We start from the raw sequence: 15730 nt of genomic DNA, 5'->3' as shown, positions 1-15730 counted from the left end.
GAAAAGTTTATTCAGCGGATAACCCTGACCTTTCTACCGTGCTTTGCTCGAAATATAGAAAAACGCTTGCAGGAACTGATCCTAACTTCACAATGTGGCCGTGTTATGAAGTTAATTATAACTATATTGATATTTAATTTACTTTAGTTAAAATTTAGTTACGTTATTTTAGTTATTATAGTTGCTATACATATGCTATAAAATTTAGACCTGAATACCAGAGTTATCAGAGGGAGAAAATGTGAATGTTTTATTTGTAAAAATGGGCGCAAATCAAAAATGGAAAAAATATTGGCCTCTATGATTGAATGTGTGTTGGAAAAACTTGTTTAAAAAGGCATTGAAGATGTTTGATATAAACCTGCAAAAAGACTAAATTGTGAAGATTGCTATGCCCAAGTGGGACAAGGAATTCCACATCCCTATACGAAATTAGAAAGACGAAAGAATTTGACTACCATTGTAAAATCAGTATCGCCAACAACGCAAGGAAAAGTTCTGTCCAGTTCTATCAAAGATCTAAGCGCAAATGACTCAGGGAACACCTTAGCTTTGAAAACTTTTGGTCCCAAGCAACTCACTGTCTCTTTCGGAAAGACTGAGGTTAAGAAACTTTCTTTTGTTTAGATAAATTAAACAAACTTAAAACTACATGCCAGGTAAGTTTTTGTTGCTTAAAAATACTTTTAAAAATAATTTTGTTATGAGTTTAAAGCCAATTTTTGTAATAACTTAATTATAATTTCTAAGAAATCGCAACATGATTGAAGTTGCACAATTTCTGAGAAGTGAAGCAGGACGGAAAAGTGTGGAATCTGGTTTCAATATTAAACTGATTGAGAACAATGAGATGATTGGAAAATTATTTAATGGTGATAAACTCCCATTAACATTAGAGTTAAATGAAATTAGAGTTAGATTGCAACTTGTATCATTCATTTTGATTTTTTATGGATGGATAGTTGGTAGAAAAAGATGCTCCTATTGTGTACTGCAATGACATTGAAGAGCTTGTAGCAATGGTATTTCATCACAGAAGTCAAGGAACAAATGATGTTAATATCAAATTAGATTTAGATGGAGGGCAGAGATTCCTTAAAGTTACACAATCAATCACCCTAAAACCAGAGTTAAAAAATAATAAAGTTCCAGAGAAACTGAGCAAGTGTGACAGATATGCGTGGAAAGATTTAAAGATTCAAGTGTCCACAAAACTATTACATTGGCCTTCAAAAAGCTGCTCATTATACTCTAGAATCTTTGTGCAGATTGTACGAGCAATCGATGGCTGATGGTGCAGATTTAAAAAAAGCAAAAAAGTACACAAATGTTGTTAATCTCCCTTTATTAACAGGCAACAAAAACAAAAAGATACTAGAACTTGTAAATATTCCTGATCTACATATGCTGCTAGGTGTTGAAGACAAAATTTTAAAAGAGATTGAAAAAGATTTATTTAAAAACAAGGAGTGTGGGTAACAGTTTTTTAACCAATATTTGTCTAAGATAAACATCTGCAGAGTGTCCTACCAAGGGCAGCATCGTTTGGAAGGCAATGCTTGCAATAAGTTGCTTAAAAACATAGACAGCTTTGAACTGTTTTTTCAGGAGTCTAGTCAAGGAGTTTCCGCTGCCAAATACATTAAGGTAATTAGAGATTTTGAAAAAATAGTTCATGGTTGTTTTGGAAAATCATTAAGCTCCACATATGTCAAAGATTTAGAGGAGTTCTCTACGAGCTATAGAAATCTAAGGGCTACAATTCCTTTGAAGGTACATTCATCAACATGAAAGGCGGAGTCTTCGGTATGATGAATAACTTTTAAATTTGATAAAAAATAATTCACAATGTTAGTAACTAAATGCTCTTTTTTTTTTTTTTTTTTTTTCAATCTCAGGTCAGTGTAATCAGTGCTATTATAGTTTTAAAAATTGTTCTGCTTTGTCTTTTTGAAACTGTTTTTGATTTAATTTTCAGTTTTAGTTTTTTAGCGATTTAGTTTTCTTTGTGTTTTTTTATTTGTTTTTTTCTAACAATGAAAAACTATCTGTTTTAAGTAGTTATGTATAACTATTTCTGATAGACTTAATAACGTTGATAATAATTGTTGAAATGTTTATTAGCGTGTGTTAACTGGAAATTAGATTGTTTGAAATAGAAAAGGTCCCAGCTACAATTATGTTTTACAATAAAATGTTTCACACAATTTGCCAGAGTTTAAAATTTAAGTACCAAAGCACCTGGTTGAGTACTAACTTTTTGTATTCATAATAAATTCTCCCTAATAATAAGGATTATCAACATTAAGTGATAAAAATAAATTTACATTTTAAAGAAGAAAAACGATTTACATTACTTTATCACATATTTGTTTAATGGAATTAATTAATTTGGCAAACTTCGTCCACAAACAAAGCTTTTTAACTATTAGTAAATTTTTATATACAAATGGATAATTGAAGCTTTTTCCAAGATCTTAAAACCCATGCTAAGTTTGAATTTTTAACAACAGGCGAGCGATTACATGAATCATTTTGCCTTATTTTTATAATTTTGGCTGACAATTATAATAAAAAAGTTTTTTTTGTTCACTTTTTTAATCTATCTATACATTTTAATATATTAATGGCTTTAATTGAAATTAGGTTGGCAGTTGTGGTAACTTCAAGACTGACCTTTACTTTCCCGTTTTGTTCTCCTTCTTCTTCTTCGCATCAAGAGAAAAAAAAGTTTGTTTTCCTTGAATAAACATAAGCTCACTTTTTAGCTTTTCACTCATCTTTTCTTAAGTATGGCTGACCATGGTTATAAAAACTCAACAGTTTTTGTTGTATATATGGTAAATTTGTAAGAAAAAACATGGTGTGCTCGATAAAATCTAATTTAGCAAAACTGTCTATTACTAAGTTTTTTAATTTTTTTATATAGAATTTTATATTCCCCATTATTAAATACAATCGACGTCTTATTATGCGATCTGTAGATAATACTGATGCTAAAACTGTACAAAAAAACTGATGCTTGGTATGGTTTCAGCACCCAAAAATGCCTTAGATTCTGCTGCATTTGTTTAAAAGGATTGCATAACTTATTTTTTTGATGGCCAGCGAAATTTATAAAAAAATATTATGACTCTTGTTGCAATAAAGTTTTCGTTTTTGCTTTTTTTTTTCATTTTTATAAAATCTTTTTTCATTTTAGTTTTAAAAGTCATTTTCTTATTTTAACTTTAGTTTTATTAAAGCATATTTTTTAACGGCATGTTTTCGCTTTCATTAAAGAACGTTAGAGAACAATGAACTGCTGATTACAGACTCATTAAAGTTGTTGTATAAAGCTATTTCAACTTTTTAAAAGAACAGAAAATTTTCAAAGGAACACAAAATATTAACCAATTAAAATCTTTTATCGTGAAAAGGGGTTTTTACAAACGAAATACTAAATCTTCTTATCAAAATATAATTAGATTTAGTAAATTTTTTCGTGTGTTTATCATTTCTCTATTGTTTTTTTGTTTGTTTTTTTTAATCGTGTTTACTATTTCTCTCTTATATTGCTGATATTATTTTGCCAATTTTCTGGGCTTAACATTCATTTGGAAAGAAAATACTTTATTGTTTATTTTTTTAAGTAAATTGTCTAAAGATCGACTTCATTCTAATAATGCTCTTTCAGTTTTTTGTCACATTTTCTAAAGGATTGTTCTCTATTTGGGAAAGTTTCTGCTGTCATTAACCTTTATAATAAATAAAAACAATGTGTAATTGATTGATGTTCAATAATCAAAATGGTTTACCAAATGTCATAATTCTTACTATTCACTTTGAGTTGTAAGTGTCAATTATATATTTCCTTATTTATATTTTTCCGTTAATTAAAACACCTTTATAATCGTATTTATTGTTACAGCATTTATTTTATACTATATATTTGGGTTGCGCGGGGGGGGGGGGGGCGATTCGAGCAATTTTTACTAAATCTAATAGATCTCTTGAACGGTGCGTCGGATTTACATAATTTTTTCACTATTAAAAAGATAATTTTATCTGCTAAAAATTACTTAAGAAAAAAAAAAACGTTTTTAGATTTTTTTGAGAAAATATTCCCTAAAGTTTACCAAGCTGTTCAACCTGCCTCAGCGGGGCAACAACCCCAGCGGGGTAAGTTGAGCAGCTATGTGGGGTAAGTTAAAAATGAAGTAAGTTAAAATTTTTATTTCTGAACTTTTTGACTAATACATTTTATTGACTAAGTAATATTTAAGTAAAAATATTTTTAAAAAAGCAAAAATTTAAAAGTTTTAAATCACAATAACATCTTTAAAAGAAAAATGAATTTCAGATATTAAAAAAAAGATTTTCAGATATTTTAAATTGTTAAGAGTATTTAGTAATGATTAGTTTAAAAGTGTTTATGAACCTTAAAATGTTTACCCAATGAAATTTGTTTCTCCAATATTGCCGTTTTATTAATTTTTTTCAAACCTGCTCAGCTTACGCCGACTAGACTAGGTGACACAAAAGTTAGGTTATAAAAAGAGCTATAATACTTAGGGAAATATGGCTAAGTATAATTGAAAGTCAAATAAATGGGTAAAATATTGACACTAAAGTGATGCCAGATAAAAGTTTTTTTAAGAATCTAATAGAAAAATAGCAAAAAATATTTTTTACTTTTTTTGGTCCAAAATCAAAAAAGTGCCCGTGCATCTCACTTGATTGTGGTCCAACAACCATTTAATGCGCATTGTATTACCATTATATATACCTATCTTTCATCGATTAGATGTTTTGTCACTTGATGCGTAGTTTTTGAGATATTTTAGCTCCCCAACTTGCCCCTATGCTCAACTAGCCCCGCCCTACTTTACCTCAGTCTAATTATAACTGATTTAAAAAAAGTTTTTATTATCTTAAATATATAAAAATCGAAAAAAAAAAAAATAGATGTACATTAGAATTCGTGATAAGTTTAAAATGGTAATATTGGAGTAGGTGGTAAGGGAAAAAAATTTTGCATTGGATGGAATAGGAATTTACATTACAATTTTTTTGAAAAATAAGTATTACATCTCCATAAATCTCTTATTTTTTATCATTTATTTTTAAAATGAAAACTATTATTTTAAGATTATTTTAATTTAAAATTTTTGAAATCTTACATAAGTACAGTTCCATAGTGTAGTGGTTATCACGTTCGCCTAACACGCGAAAGGTCCCCGGTTCAAGCCCGGGTGGAACTATATTTTATACAACCTCGTAACTTAAGTGTGAAGAAATAAAGGCTTTGAGTAATATTTATTTCATGAAATTAATTCACTTACTGCATGATAACTGGAATGTTTATTTTAAACAATCTAATAGTTTAATTGATTGGAGGAACACAGGGGCGGGTTTAAGGTTAGGCTTGTTAGGCGCGTCAACTAACATCTTTTTTGGTAAACACTTTTTAATTAAAAAGCTTTCTAATTTAAAAAAAATACATTCTTTAATTTATTTTGTGATTTTTTGGGAGTAAATTAGCGATATCTAAGGAATTTTTATAAGTATAAAATCTCCATCTTTCTCGTTTTTTACCGGCTTCCGTATTTAAGAAATATTTGTAAAGTGCACTGATCTCTATAATAACTGGATAGCGCATCTCTAATATCAAAATTGACGCCAAAATCGCCATATTGGAAAGCCCCAGAACAATGAAATCTGATATGTGCGATAAAGCGATAAAGCGATAAGCCGAAAAAGAGAACTTAAAGTAGGGAGTTTTGTCACGTGACATTTTATCGCGGAAAAAAATATACCGAACGTTTTTGAAAAACTTCGTCCAAAAAACGCAACAAATGATTTTATGTAGGTGTCGAAGAATGAAAACCCACCCATGAAAATAAATAGTATATATGTATATATAGATGTTATTTTTTTTTAGAAAAGGTTGCACTACAATAATTTTTTTAGGGACATCGTTTTGCTTTAGAATTGATAAAGTTATTTAACTTTAAATGTTTCAGTTTTGTTTTTATACAAGTAAATTAAGCTAATTCTTTCGTCCCCACATAAAAATAGATTCTGCAACTATTTATTTATTATGTCAATCAGTTTTTTTGTTTGTTTTTGGTAGTCTAATAGGGTGGGTTTTTTGTTTTCTAAGTGGAAATTTTATAAATTTCCTCCGTCTTTAGATATTTTATTGTTAACGCAACTTTTTACGCAAGAAAAAAAAAAGATAAAGTTTTTTTTTTCGGTGCCAAAAGTTTAACGAGAAACTTTACGGAAATATTTCATAAAATGTATATGAATTGAAAATATTAAAACACGAATATCTTTGGAACTAAATAAGCTACAGAAGTGGTTGAAACCATTTTGAAAATAAAATATATTAAGGAATCCGATGCATTTTAAATAAAAAAGATTTACATTGGCCATAAAAATTGCCTAAGCTCCCTACTTAAAGCTTACGGGATTAAAATTTTTGGGGCTTTCCAATATGGCGATTTTGGCGTCAAAAAATAAGAAATTTTGCTCGGAGTTGCGCTATCCAGTTATTATTGAGATCAGTGGTAAAGTGGATTCTAATTTTGTTATCGGTAGCGTAATTTCGAACCATATTAGGCGCGCCTAACCTGGCCCGTTTATTTGGCTGACGAGATTTCGAAATCGTATAAATTCTTATTAAATTGTTTCCTTTTTATTCTCCGGTAACGTAACTTCAGGTCAAGTTAGGCAAAGCATTTTTGTGCCTAACTTGGCCCGTTTATTCGGCAAACAAGAGTCCAAAAAATTATTAAGTTCATTTAACAAGAGGTTTTCTTCATCGTTCGGTAGCGTAACTTTAGGCCAAGTTAGGCTCCCTCCCCCGCCCCTCTCTATACCTAGATACGTTGACATTTCTTGACTTCTTTAAAAAGCTAAACCCGCGCCTGGAACACTCTTCCCACCATATTCATCAACAGTCTTAAATATCGACGTGACAAAGATTTTTTAATTTATCAGGACCATTGTTTTATGAGGAAGATTGAAAATATGACATAAGAAAGATTATATTATTGACTACATTCACACTATTTTTATCAATTTCTGCGTTCTTATTATTCTGAAGAGTTTGGAAAAAAAGCCTTTTTGTTTTCTTGTAGTTAGATTAGTCAGTAAAAACATCAAACGTTTTGAGATTTATAAAGTATAAAAATTTCAAGCTGTTTCAAAATTTCAGATTATAATATCATTGGAAACAGCATAAAGTTTGTATTACGAAGTCAAAATTTTATAGAGATTGGATCATTCTTCACAAAGCTATGTGATTTTAAGTAACAAAATTTGAAAACAAGATAACTGTAATAAAAAATCTCGGTAATCGTCTCGTATCGATATCGAGATCACGTGATACTGTATTAAAGGTATCGGTTATATCGCTATTGTTTCGCTACCGACGGAATTATTTATTATCGGCTCGGTTCTCACGAAACTTTGTATTTTTCTTTTATAAACGATTAGTAATTTGTAATTGTAAATTTGTTATAACCGAGAGTTATATAACTGACTCATATAGTATAATTGAAAGCGCACTCATTCGCACAATTCGATCGTGTGATATCGTATGAAATCATATCAATCAGTAAATGTTTTATATGGTATCGCAATTTAATTTAATTCATCGTTTGCTTTCGCTTCCGTAATTTAATTTCTCGTCAGATATTTTAACTAAATCTCGCGTAATATCGTAATTCTCACGTAGTATCTTTCAAAAATTAAAGTAAACTAATCATCATTCTTCATGCCTCCAGCAGCATCTTTAATTTGGAATTATTTCAACAAAAATATAGGTTTCATAAGTCCTAGAAAGTGCCTATAGTGTCTGTTTTATTTATTGGATAAGGTGGTCCTGGTTGAGGTCATAACCCAAAAAAAAAATTTTCACGTTTGTTATTTTCGCACACTTCTGATTCTAATTTTGATATGCATTTGATCGCAAGTGTGTAATTTTATCTGCGCTACATTTTTTCGTGTTATTAACTTATGAAATGTCTTCACCGTTTCTTTATTGAGGCCTTAGTGGAGGAGCCAGTTTTTGTCTTGGCGGGTGACAAAGCAGGATTTTACTTTGGTAATTTTATGTTTAAGCGCAGTACTGGCCGACAGCAATTAGGGCATGTGGTTTCTACACCTTTGCATCAACTAGGAAGAAATTTTTGAGGAATCTCTTGGTATACTGAATGGATTGTATGTGCTATATGCTGTACTACTATATTTAATTAATCATCCATTGAATCCCTTTTAACACTATCATTGATGCGTTTATAGGATTTATTTTAATCTAGAATACATTTTCTGTAATCCAATAGACACAAAAACGATCCAAGATGTTATAACGTTTAACAGAAGATTTTTAAAAGTAATAACGTAAAACCACGCAGTGTTCTTTTTGCGCATCAATAAGTTTACAACTAGGAAGAAAATAGAAAGAAAAAAAAAAGAACTTACAGTATCGGACAAAACATGGTGGACAAACTCAAATTTAGAACAAAAGTTAATCAAAAACTAAAAAGAACTAGTAAAACAATTGTACATATTAATTTTTAAATAGTTTATTATGTTCTTAACAAAATTTAAAACGTTTGAATCATACTAAGAATCACAAAAAAAATTTATAACACATTTTTCTCAACAAACTACATTTTTCCTTGGACAAAACAAGGTGGACAAATCAAAACGAAGCTTTTTTTATAAGATTTCATTGTCTTTATTCAATTTACCGCATTCTTTTGTTTTCACTTTTATCCTAACATTACTCTAAAATAATAAATAGATTTTGGAACGTCTGGCCAATTATTTTTTCAATTAAACTAAAAATAGATTTAACTCGTGATATATGGGGTAAATTTTGCAAAAATTGCAACTTAAAATGGCTTACGACAAATTAGGAAGTGTTTTACGTGAAAATATTATTAAAGATTTTAAAAGCGGAAAACGTCAAGCTGAAATTTGTAGAAAATATAATATAGCTAAATCGACTGTAAGCAAAACTGTCAAATCATTTGGATCTCGTGACTGCTATAAAACAAACCATCGGGGCGGACGTCCAAGAAAAACAACACAAAGACTAGATCGAATAATTGTTAAAGAGCTTAAAAAAGATCCATTTTTGTCATCCACAAAATTAACCGAAAAACTTGAACTACAAATCTCTAATCGCACTGTGCGACGAAGAGCTAACGAAGCAAAATTGTTTTCTCGAATGCCTGCCAAGAAACCGCTAACTTCCTTTAAAAATAGAAAGCTAAGACTTGCGTTTGCCAAAGCACACCAAAATTGGACTGTAGACCAGTGGAAAAACATACTTTTTAGTGATGAATCAAAATATAACCTTTTTGGAAGCGACGGCAAGAAGCGAGTCTGGAGACCAAAGAACACCAGATTCAATACTAAATATACCAAGAAGAGTGTTAAGCATGGAACGTCTGCTATGGTTTGGGGATGTTTCTCAGCACTAGGAACTGGTCCTATTCACAAAATTAATGGAATTATGGACCGCTTTGTTTACAAAGATATAATGGAAGATGTTATGTTACCACATGCTGAATGGGAGATGCCCCTAAAATGGATTTTTCAACAGGATAATGATCCCAAACATACGTCAAAAATTGTAAAACAATGGTTCAAGGACAAGAATATCACCATAATGGAGTGGCCTGCACAAAGCCCTGACTTGAATCCCATAGAAAATTTGTGGGAAATAATTGACAATAAGATTGAGCGTGCAAATGTGAAGACCAGTGAGGAATTATTTGAACAAATCGAGAAGGCCTGGCGAGAGATTGATATGAGAATTGTTGACTCATTAATTGCGTCTATGCCCCGAAGAATGAAAGAAGTAATTAAAAGTAAAGGAGGTCCTACCAAATATTAAGTCAACTTTTGAAGTTTTTTGAAAAATAATAAGTTAATTTTTGAATTTTTTTGAATTTTCAGTCGATTTTTTGAATGTCCACCTTGTTTTGTCCAAAGAAAAATGTAGTTTGTTAGGGAAAATGTGTTTTAATACTTTTTTAGTGATTTTTAGTATGATTCAAAAGTTTTAAGTTTTGTTAACAACATAATAAACTACATAAAAAATAATATGTTCAATTGTTTTACTAGTTTTTTTTAGTTTTTGATCAACTTTTGTTCTAAATTTGAGTTTGTCCACCATGTTTTGTCCGATACTGTACTTTAGAAACAAAAAAAAACCTTTTTGAACTCAATATAAATAAAAACAAAACAAAAACATAACTAAAACTTTGAAGATTTTTTACAAGGAAAAAAAAACTTTTTCATTATAATTTATACAATAAAATGTCACATGTTTATCTAAATATCTACATTAAAATAACTGCATTGTTTTCATTTTACATTTAGTCAAACTCGTACACACAGGACATCTCGTGTTTACACGATAACACTTGGAAAGACAGGTTTATACATTATTCGATTTACTTCTCATGTCCAGTGAGAACCTAACCAACAGTTCGAAAATTCTCATTCAAAACGACTTGAATACATTACGAGGATGTTTCGAGCAAATCTTGGGACTCATTTAAAATTTCTGGGGATATGTCACGTTTTTGTCTTTTGGTTGTCTAAACGCAAAAATACAAGTACAGGTTTTTTATGCGGTACAAAAAGCAAAATCAGGCACCGCAAATTAAATAAACGCAGGAAACTTTCTTAACAGAATTAGTAAATGTCATATTTAAAACCATAACACAACATACGTTTTTATCGCGAGGACTGTACGTAACACTGCTGTTTGCACTATCACTATCTTCAATATTGGCTCGCCTGGACAAAATAGGAATAAATGGAAAGATAATAATCGCATAAATAAGCCCTAGAAATTTACAGTAATTGATATAAAATATTTTTACACAATCAATTTCATATCACTATTAAGAAATAATAAAAAAATTTAAAATTATATTAGTCCTACGCTCGTTTTGAAGGAGTTGCAGATCTCATTTCGTAAAATTTTCTAGGAAATTTAGAATTCTTTTTCTGAGAGTCAGGTGTAGCAATGGAGTCTTCTCTAACTCTACTACAAAAAAATATTCAGAAGAAATATTTACACATTTCCTTGTTAAAATATAAACAGCATCAAATTGAACCCAGCAAATTTATGTTAAATTATTGTTTATGTGATACTTGTTTAAATGTTTTAAAACTAAATTGATTTTTTTGGTTGCCAAAGGTTTAGCGATGAGAAAAAAAATACCTTGAGCTGTCCTCTTGACTTGATTCTTCACTTTCAACAACAGAAGACGATTCTTCACTATTCTATGATTCAAGAAAATAAAAATTTTCAGGAAAAACACAACTAGTAATAGAACTGATGTTTTCTGAAAACATTTTGAATTTAAGTTAATTAAAATATCACACTTGTAATTTGATTTTCTTTGCAGGAGATTTTCCACTTGCACTTAGCCTGAGTGGCGAGCTTGCAACAGATCCTCGTTGTTTTCCAGAAAACTTTCTCTTGTTTTTCAAAGTTTCTTTGGGTTTATTACTTTCAACAGACGACATTTTTACAGGAGATTGAAGTTTATTAAGTTCTTGATTTTGATATTTTTCAGAAAAATCGTTTGGAGACAGTTCAGGAGACTAAAGAAGAGAAAACATATAAAAAACTCTATCTTAAAAAAAAAAAAACTTTATCTTAAAAAAAAAAAAAAAAAGAACAAAAAAATTGACAAAAATAATTCAACAACTCAGCTTCTTATAACATTTTGAAAATCAGTTACCTGATCTGATTCCTGAATAAATTCTGATGGCAATGTTTTTTTTCCTAAGGATTTCATAAATTTTTTTTCATTTGAAATAGGTTTTCCTCCTTTTTTAGAGTTATGTGTTACTGGAGGTGTCTCATCATGAGATTGTACTCTTTCCACCTAAAAATAACATGTAAAAAAACTTAAAAAGAAAAATATCTATTAACTCATAAAAGATAAAGTCAAAAAACGATACATCTTGTGAAGCACAAAGCCACAAATAAAAGATGTTACTCTGAAAATAGGTTTTCCTTTAACCTCCCCTTCAAGTTATATCTTCATTTACACTTTTTTCAGATTTTTTTGTTCTTGCTATTGACACAAAATTTGAATCAAATATAAAACATTAAAATTAAAATCAATGCAATTTTTTTTGTTTGTTTTCCTTTTGCTGCTCATGTCCTTAAAAAGACATCCAGATGGTAATGTAGCAAGACTATTCCAAAAAAATATTTAAGATAAGAAAATAAACTTTGTATTAAAAATAATTACAAACACCAGTCTATAATGTAATTTCTCAGTCAATATAACAATTATGTCAATTATAGGCCAATTAAATATCAACTAAATCCAAATTTGTTAGAGAGTTATAAAAGAGAAACAGCAGGGCTGTTTATCTCACTAAATTCCTGATGTCTAATACCACTGGGTCTTTACAAGTTGCTTGTACACTCATGTTATCAATGAGAAACCAGTTCCTAAAGGCCTTCTCTCTATTCAAAGCAAGGAGAGTTGAAATTTTTTAAAATTAAAGTAGAAAATTTTACAAGCTTTTATATACAGAAACAAACCAGCATGTAGATGCAGAGGCTTTTTTGCAGCAGTGCAAATATATAGCTAGTATAGCTATATATTTGCACTGCTGCAAATACAGTGGTTTTCATAAATTTAGACGCACTCATTTTTTTTTTTACATATATGTAAGAAAATGCTTAAAGTAAAAATTAAAAAAAAGTTCTACTGCTATGTTTCATATATAAATTAGTAGAGGAAGTGAAACTCTATTATAGAGTACCTTAATTTTTTTTACAGGATGTTTATTACTCATTCTATACCAATTAACACAAAAAAGTTAATTGATAAGCTTGATTTTATTTTATTCATAAATTTAGACGCACGATCAAAAAAGTTTTATATCTTGTTAGTTGATAGTTAATTAGTAGTTTTTTTCCCATATTTCTCATTTATAGGCCTAAATTAATTGGTTTTGTCAAAAAACCTTATATAGATATAACTTACCTGGAATTAGTTAATGATAATTTGATAAAGAAACAAGAGTTAAGTTACTTTTGCACTAAAAAGACGCGAAAAATGGGCAAAAGACGTATCACTCAAGCTGAAAGATGGCAAATAATTGCTCACATCAAAGAAGGAACCAAAAGTAATAGAGAAATTGCTAGGTTAATTAGAGTTTCTGAGAAATGCGTTTGGACAACGAAGCAAAACTTTCTTCACACTGGTGGTGCCAGCGAGAAAACAAGGCTAGGTAGACCCTTGTCAACCACCAGAAAGGACGATAGTGCCCTTTTTAGAGCTGTCAGAGCTAATCCAAGAATTAGTTACAAAGAATTGAACACAGAATTCAATACAACGCGAAATACATCTATTTCTAAAAGCATAGTCCCCCGAATACTTATTAAATACAAGATTAGAGTCTACTCTGCTTTGAAGAAACCGCTCTTGCGTCCATATGATAAACAAAGGAGACTAAAATGGTGTCGTGAAAGAAGGTATTGGACAATAGAACAATGGAAAAACATTATGTGGAGTGATGAGAGTAACTTTGAGCTTATCAATCACAAATCTATCATAACAGTCAAAAGAATGGCTCACAAAAAGTATTACACCAGATACATTAGACCGACTGTACAAAGTGGAGGAGGCTTGATAGGAATCTGGTCATGCTTCAATTATTAAGGTGTTGGTATGTGCCAAACATACACCGGGAGAATCAACTCCAGAATATACGTAATAGTACTGGAAAACAACCTAATTCCATCAATTGACCTGCTTATGCTCAATGATAAACCATGGAAACTTCAACAAGATGGCGCTACTGCACATACTGCATACTATACAAAGGAGTGGTTCAACGATAATAATATCAAGACAACACTGTGGCCTCCATACTCACCTGATTTGAACCCAATTGAAAACATTTGGGCTTGGATTGACCGTGAATTGGCAAAGGTTTAAACTTCCACACTTGGCCAGCTGAAGGACGTCCTTAAGGAGACCTGGTATAAGGTCCCAGAAGCGATGAGCAAAAATCTTGTTGAGTCTATGCTGAGAAGAGTTCTTAGTTGTATTAAAGCAAAAGGCGAATACACAAAATAGTGATTGGTTCATAAATTACGCCTCCTAATGTAGCGTGCGTCTAAATTTATGAACAATTTTTTTGTCTTATTTTTTTAATACCATGTAGTTGTACCTAAGTATTACTTAGTGTTTGTATTTTTTTTTGTAAATTTTTTAAATTTTGTATTCTGTATGTATTTATCTAATAAATAGAAAAAAAACTAAACCGAAATCTTTTTTTGTTATTGTTTTATTGTTAAAAAACTAAAAATTTAAATTCTCAAATATGAGTGCGTCTAAATTTATGAAAACCACTGTATATAGCTAATATAGCTATGTATTTGCATCAAAGTTTTTCCTATATTAGCTCTTTGTATTGGACCTCAAATTCTAATTTAAAGACAAAATGCATATAATTCAAGTTGACCATGAAATCAAACACCATGTAACATCAAAAAATGCATTTATCCCCATACACCCTTATGCACTAAGAAGTTTTATATTTATATATAGAGTATATATTTAAAAAAATACTCAAAATAGCCTCTATATAACACTTTAAGTGCTCTGATGAACTTGAATGGTAAAGGGTGTTGCTAACTGCAGTTTGTTGTTGAAAAACAACTTCAAAATATGTCACCAACATTTGATAAAAAATTTAATACAAAAACCTTTAAAAATAAAGGAGTTTTGATTTTTTTTTTTGGTCCAAAAAATACCAAATTTTGCCCTTTGTGCACCCTCAGAAAAATCTTTTTATGTGGTAGGGAAAAAAAGATTTCTTTATTCTGACATGAATGCCATAGAATATGGATTTGGCATGCATAAAATATCATATGAATTTGACATGTATAGAATACCACAGATCATGAATTTGACATTTATTTGTAACAAATCACCAAAGTAATTTTACAATTTAGTTTTTAATCCTGTGAAGGCATGAATCTAAATTTGTAAAGACAATGCTTTGTGGTAAAAAAAATCAGCAAACTGTAATACCAGTACATAACTTTATATAGACAACATAACTTACTTGAAAATCTAAATCAGAGTCTTCATTATAATCAACAAGCAACTTTTGTTTATGAGGTGATTTACCAGATGTTTTTTTTTCAGCAGATTTTTGGGCCTTCGGAATAGATTTGGCAACTCTCGGGGTAACTTTCTTTTTGGGCGAATTTTCTGATAAAAACTCAGTCTGAGGAAGAAAAAAAAAAACTCAAATGTTTAGACAACCAAAAGACAAAGATAAATTTTTACTTTTTTTTTCTATGAAGGTTTTATAAGACAATTTTATTTTTATATTGTTTTATGAGACATTTTTATTATGTTTTATAAGATAATTACTTTTATATAATTGTAATTTATTATGTAAAAAATATTGATTTTCATACTTGAGAACTTAAACTGCCTTCATTAGAGTCAACTATGGATTTTTTTTTAAGTGGAGTCTTTTTTTCAAGTGACTTGTTAAGTTTTGATTTCTTTTTCTGAGATTTTTCTTTCTCTGGTTCACTTATACTAGCATTTAACCACTTCCCAGTACCACCAGCTATTGAATTTAAACATGCGTTATACATTATAACAGTAGGAAATTAAAACTAATGAAGCCTGTTTTACTTAATAAAAAGAAATTAAAA

The 15730-nt window shown here is 29.9% G+C and overlaps 1 protein-coding gene and 1 non-coding gene across 3 annotated transcripts in view; one reads left to right on the top strand and one right to left on the bottom strand.

Moving 5' to 3' along the window:
• Positions 1 to 5170: 5170 nt before the first annotated feature.
• Positions 5171 to 5243, top strand: Trnav-aac (transfer RNA valine (anticodon AAC)). Its single transcript has one exon. It is a non-coding gene; the product is annotated as a tRNA-Val (tRNA).
• Positions 5244 to 10254: 5011 nt separating this feature from the next.
• The window catches only part of LOC145191214 (cohesin subunit SA-1-like), a 37311-nt gene continuing 31835 nt past the window's right edge, over positions 10255 to 15730 (bottom strand). For both annotated transcript variants that reach the window (XM_090067645.1, XM_090067646.1), the window contains exons 38-45: positions 15485 to 15642; positions 15124 to 15288; positions 11766 to 11912; positions 11404 to 11625; positions 11240 to 11301; positions 10958 to 11062; positions 10743 to 10809; positions 10255 to 10607 (exon numbers count right to left, since the gene is read on the bottom strand). In XM_090067645.1, coding sequence (XP_089923771.1) covers positions 10530 to 10607; positions 10743 to 10809; positions 10958 to 11062; positions 11240 to 11301; positions 11404 to 11625; positions 11766 to 11912; positions 15124 to 15288; positions 15485 to 15642 — 1004 coding nt within the window. In that variant the 3' untranslated portion in view covers positions 10255 to 10529. The remainder of the gene's footprint in view (positions 10608 to 10742; positions 10810 to 10957; positions 11063 to 11239; positions 11302 to 11403; positions 11626 to 11765; positions 11913 to 15123; positions 15289 to 15484; positions 15643 to 15730) is intronic.

This window comes from Hydra viridissima, unplaced genomic scaffold, assembly GCF_058129835.1.
Source record: "Hydra viridissima isolate aposymbiotic clone 2 unplaced genomic scaffold, HvirCarnegie_v1 scaffold_11, whole genome shotgun sequence".
Taxonomy (NCBI): domain Eukaryota; kingdom Metazoa; phylum Cnidaria; class Hydrozoa; order Anthoathecata; family Hydridae; genus Hydra; species Hydra viridissima.
Note: the sequence above shows the minus strand (reverse complement) of the source record. Positions and strands in the feature narration are given on the sequence as shown.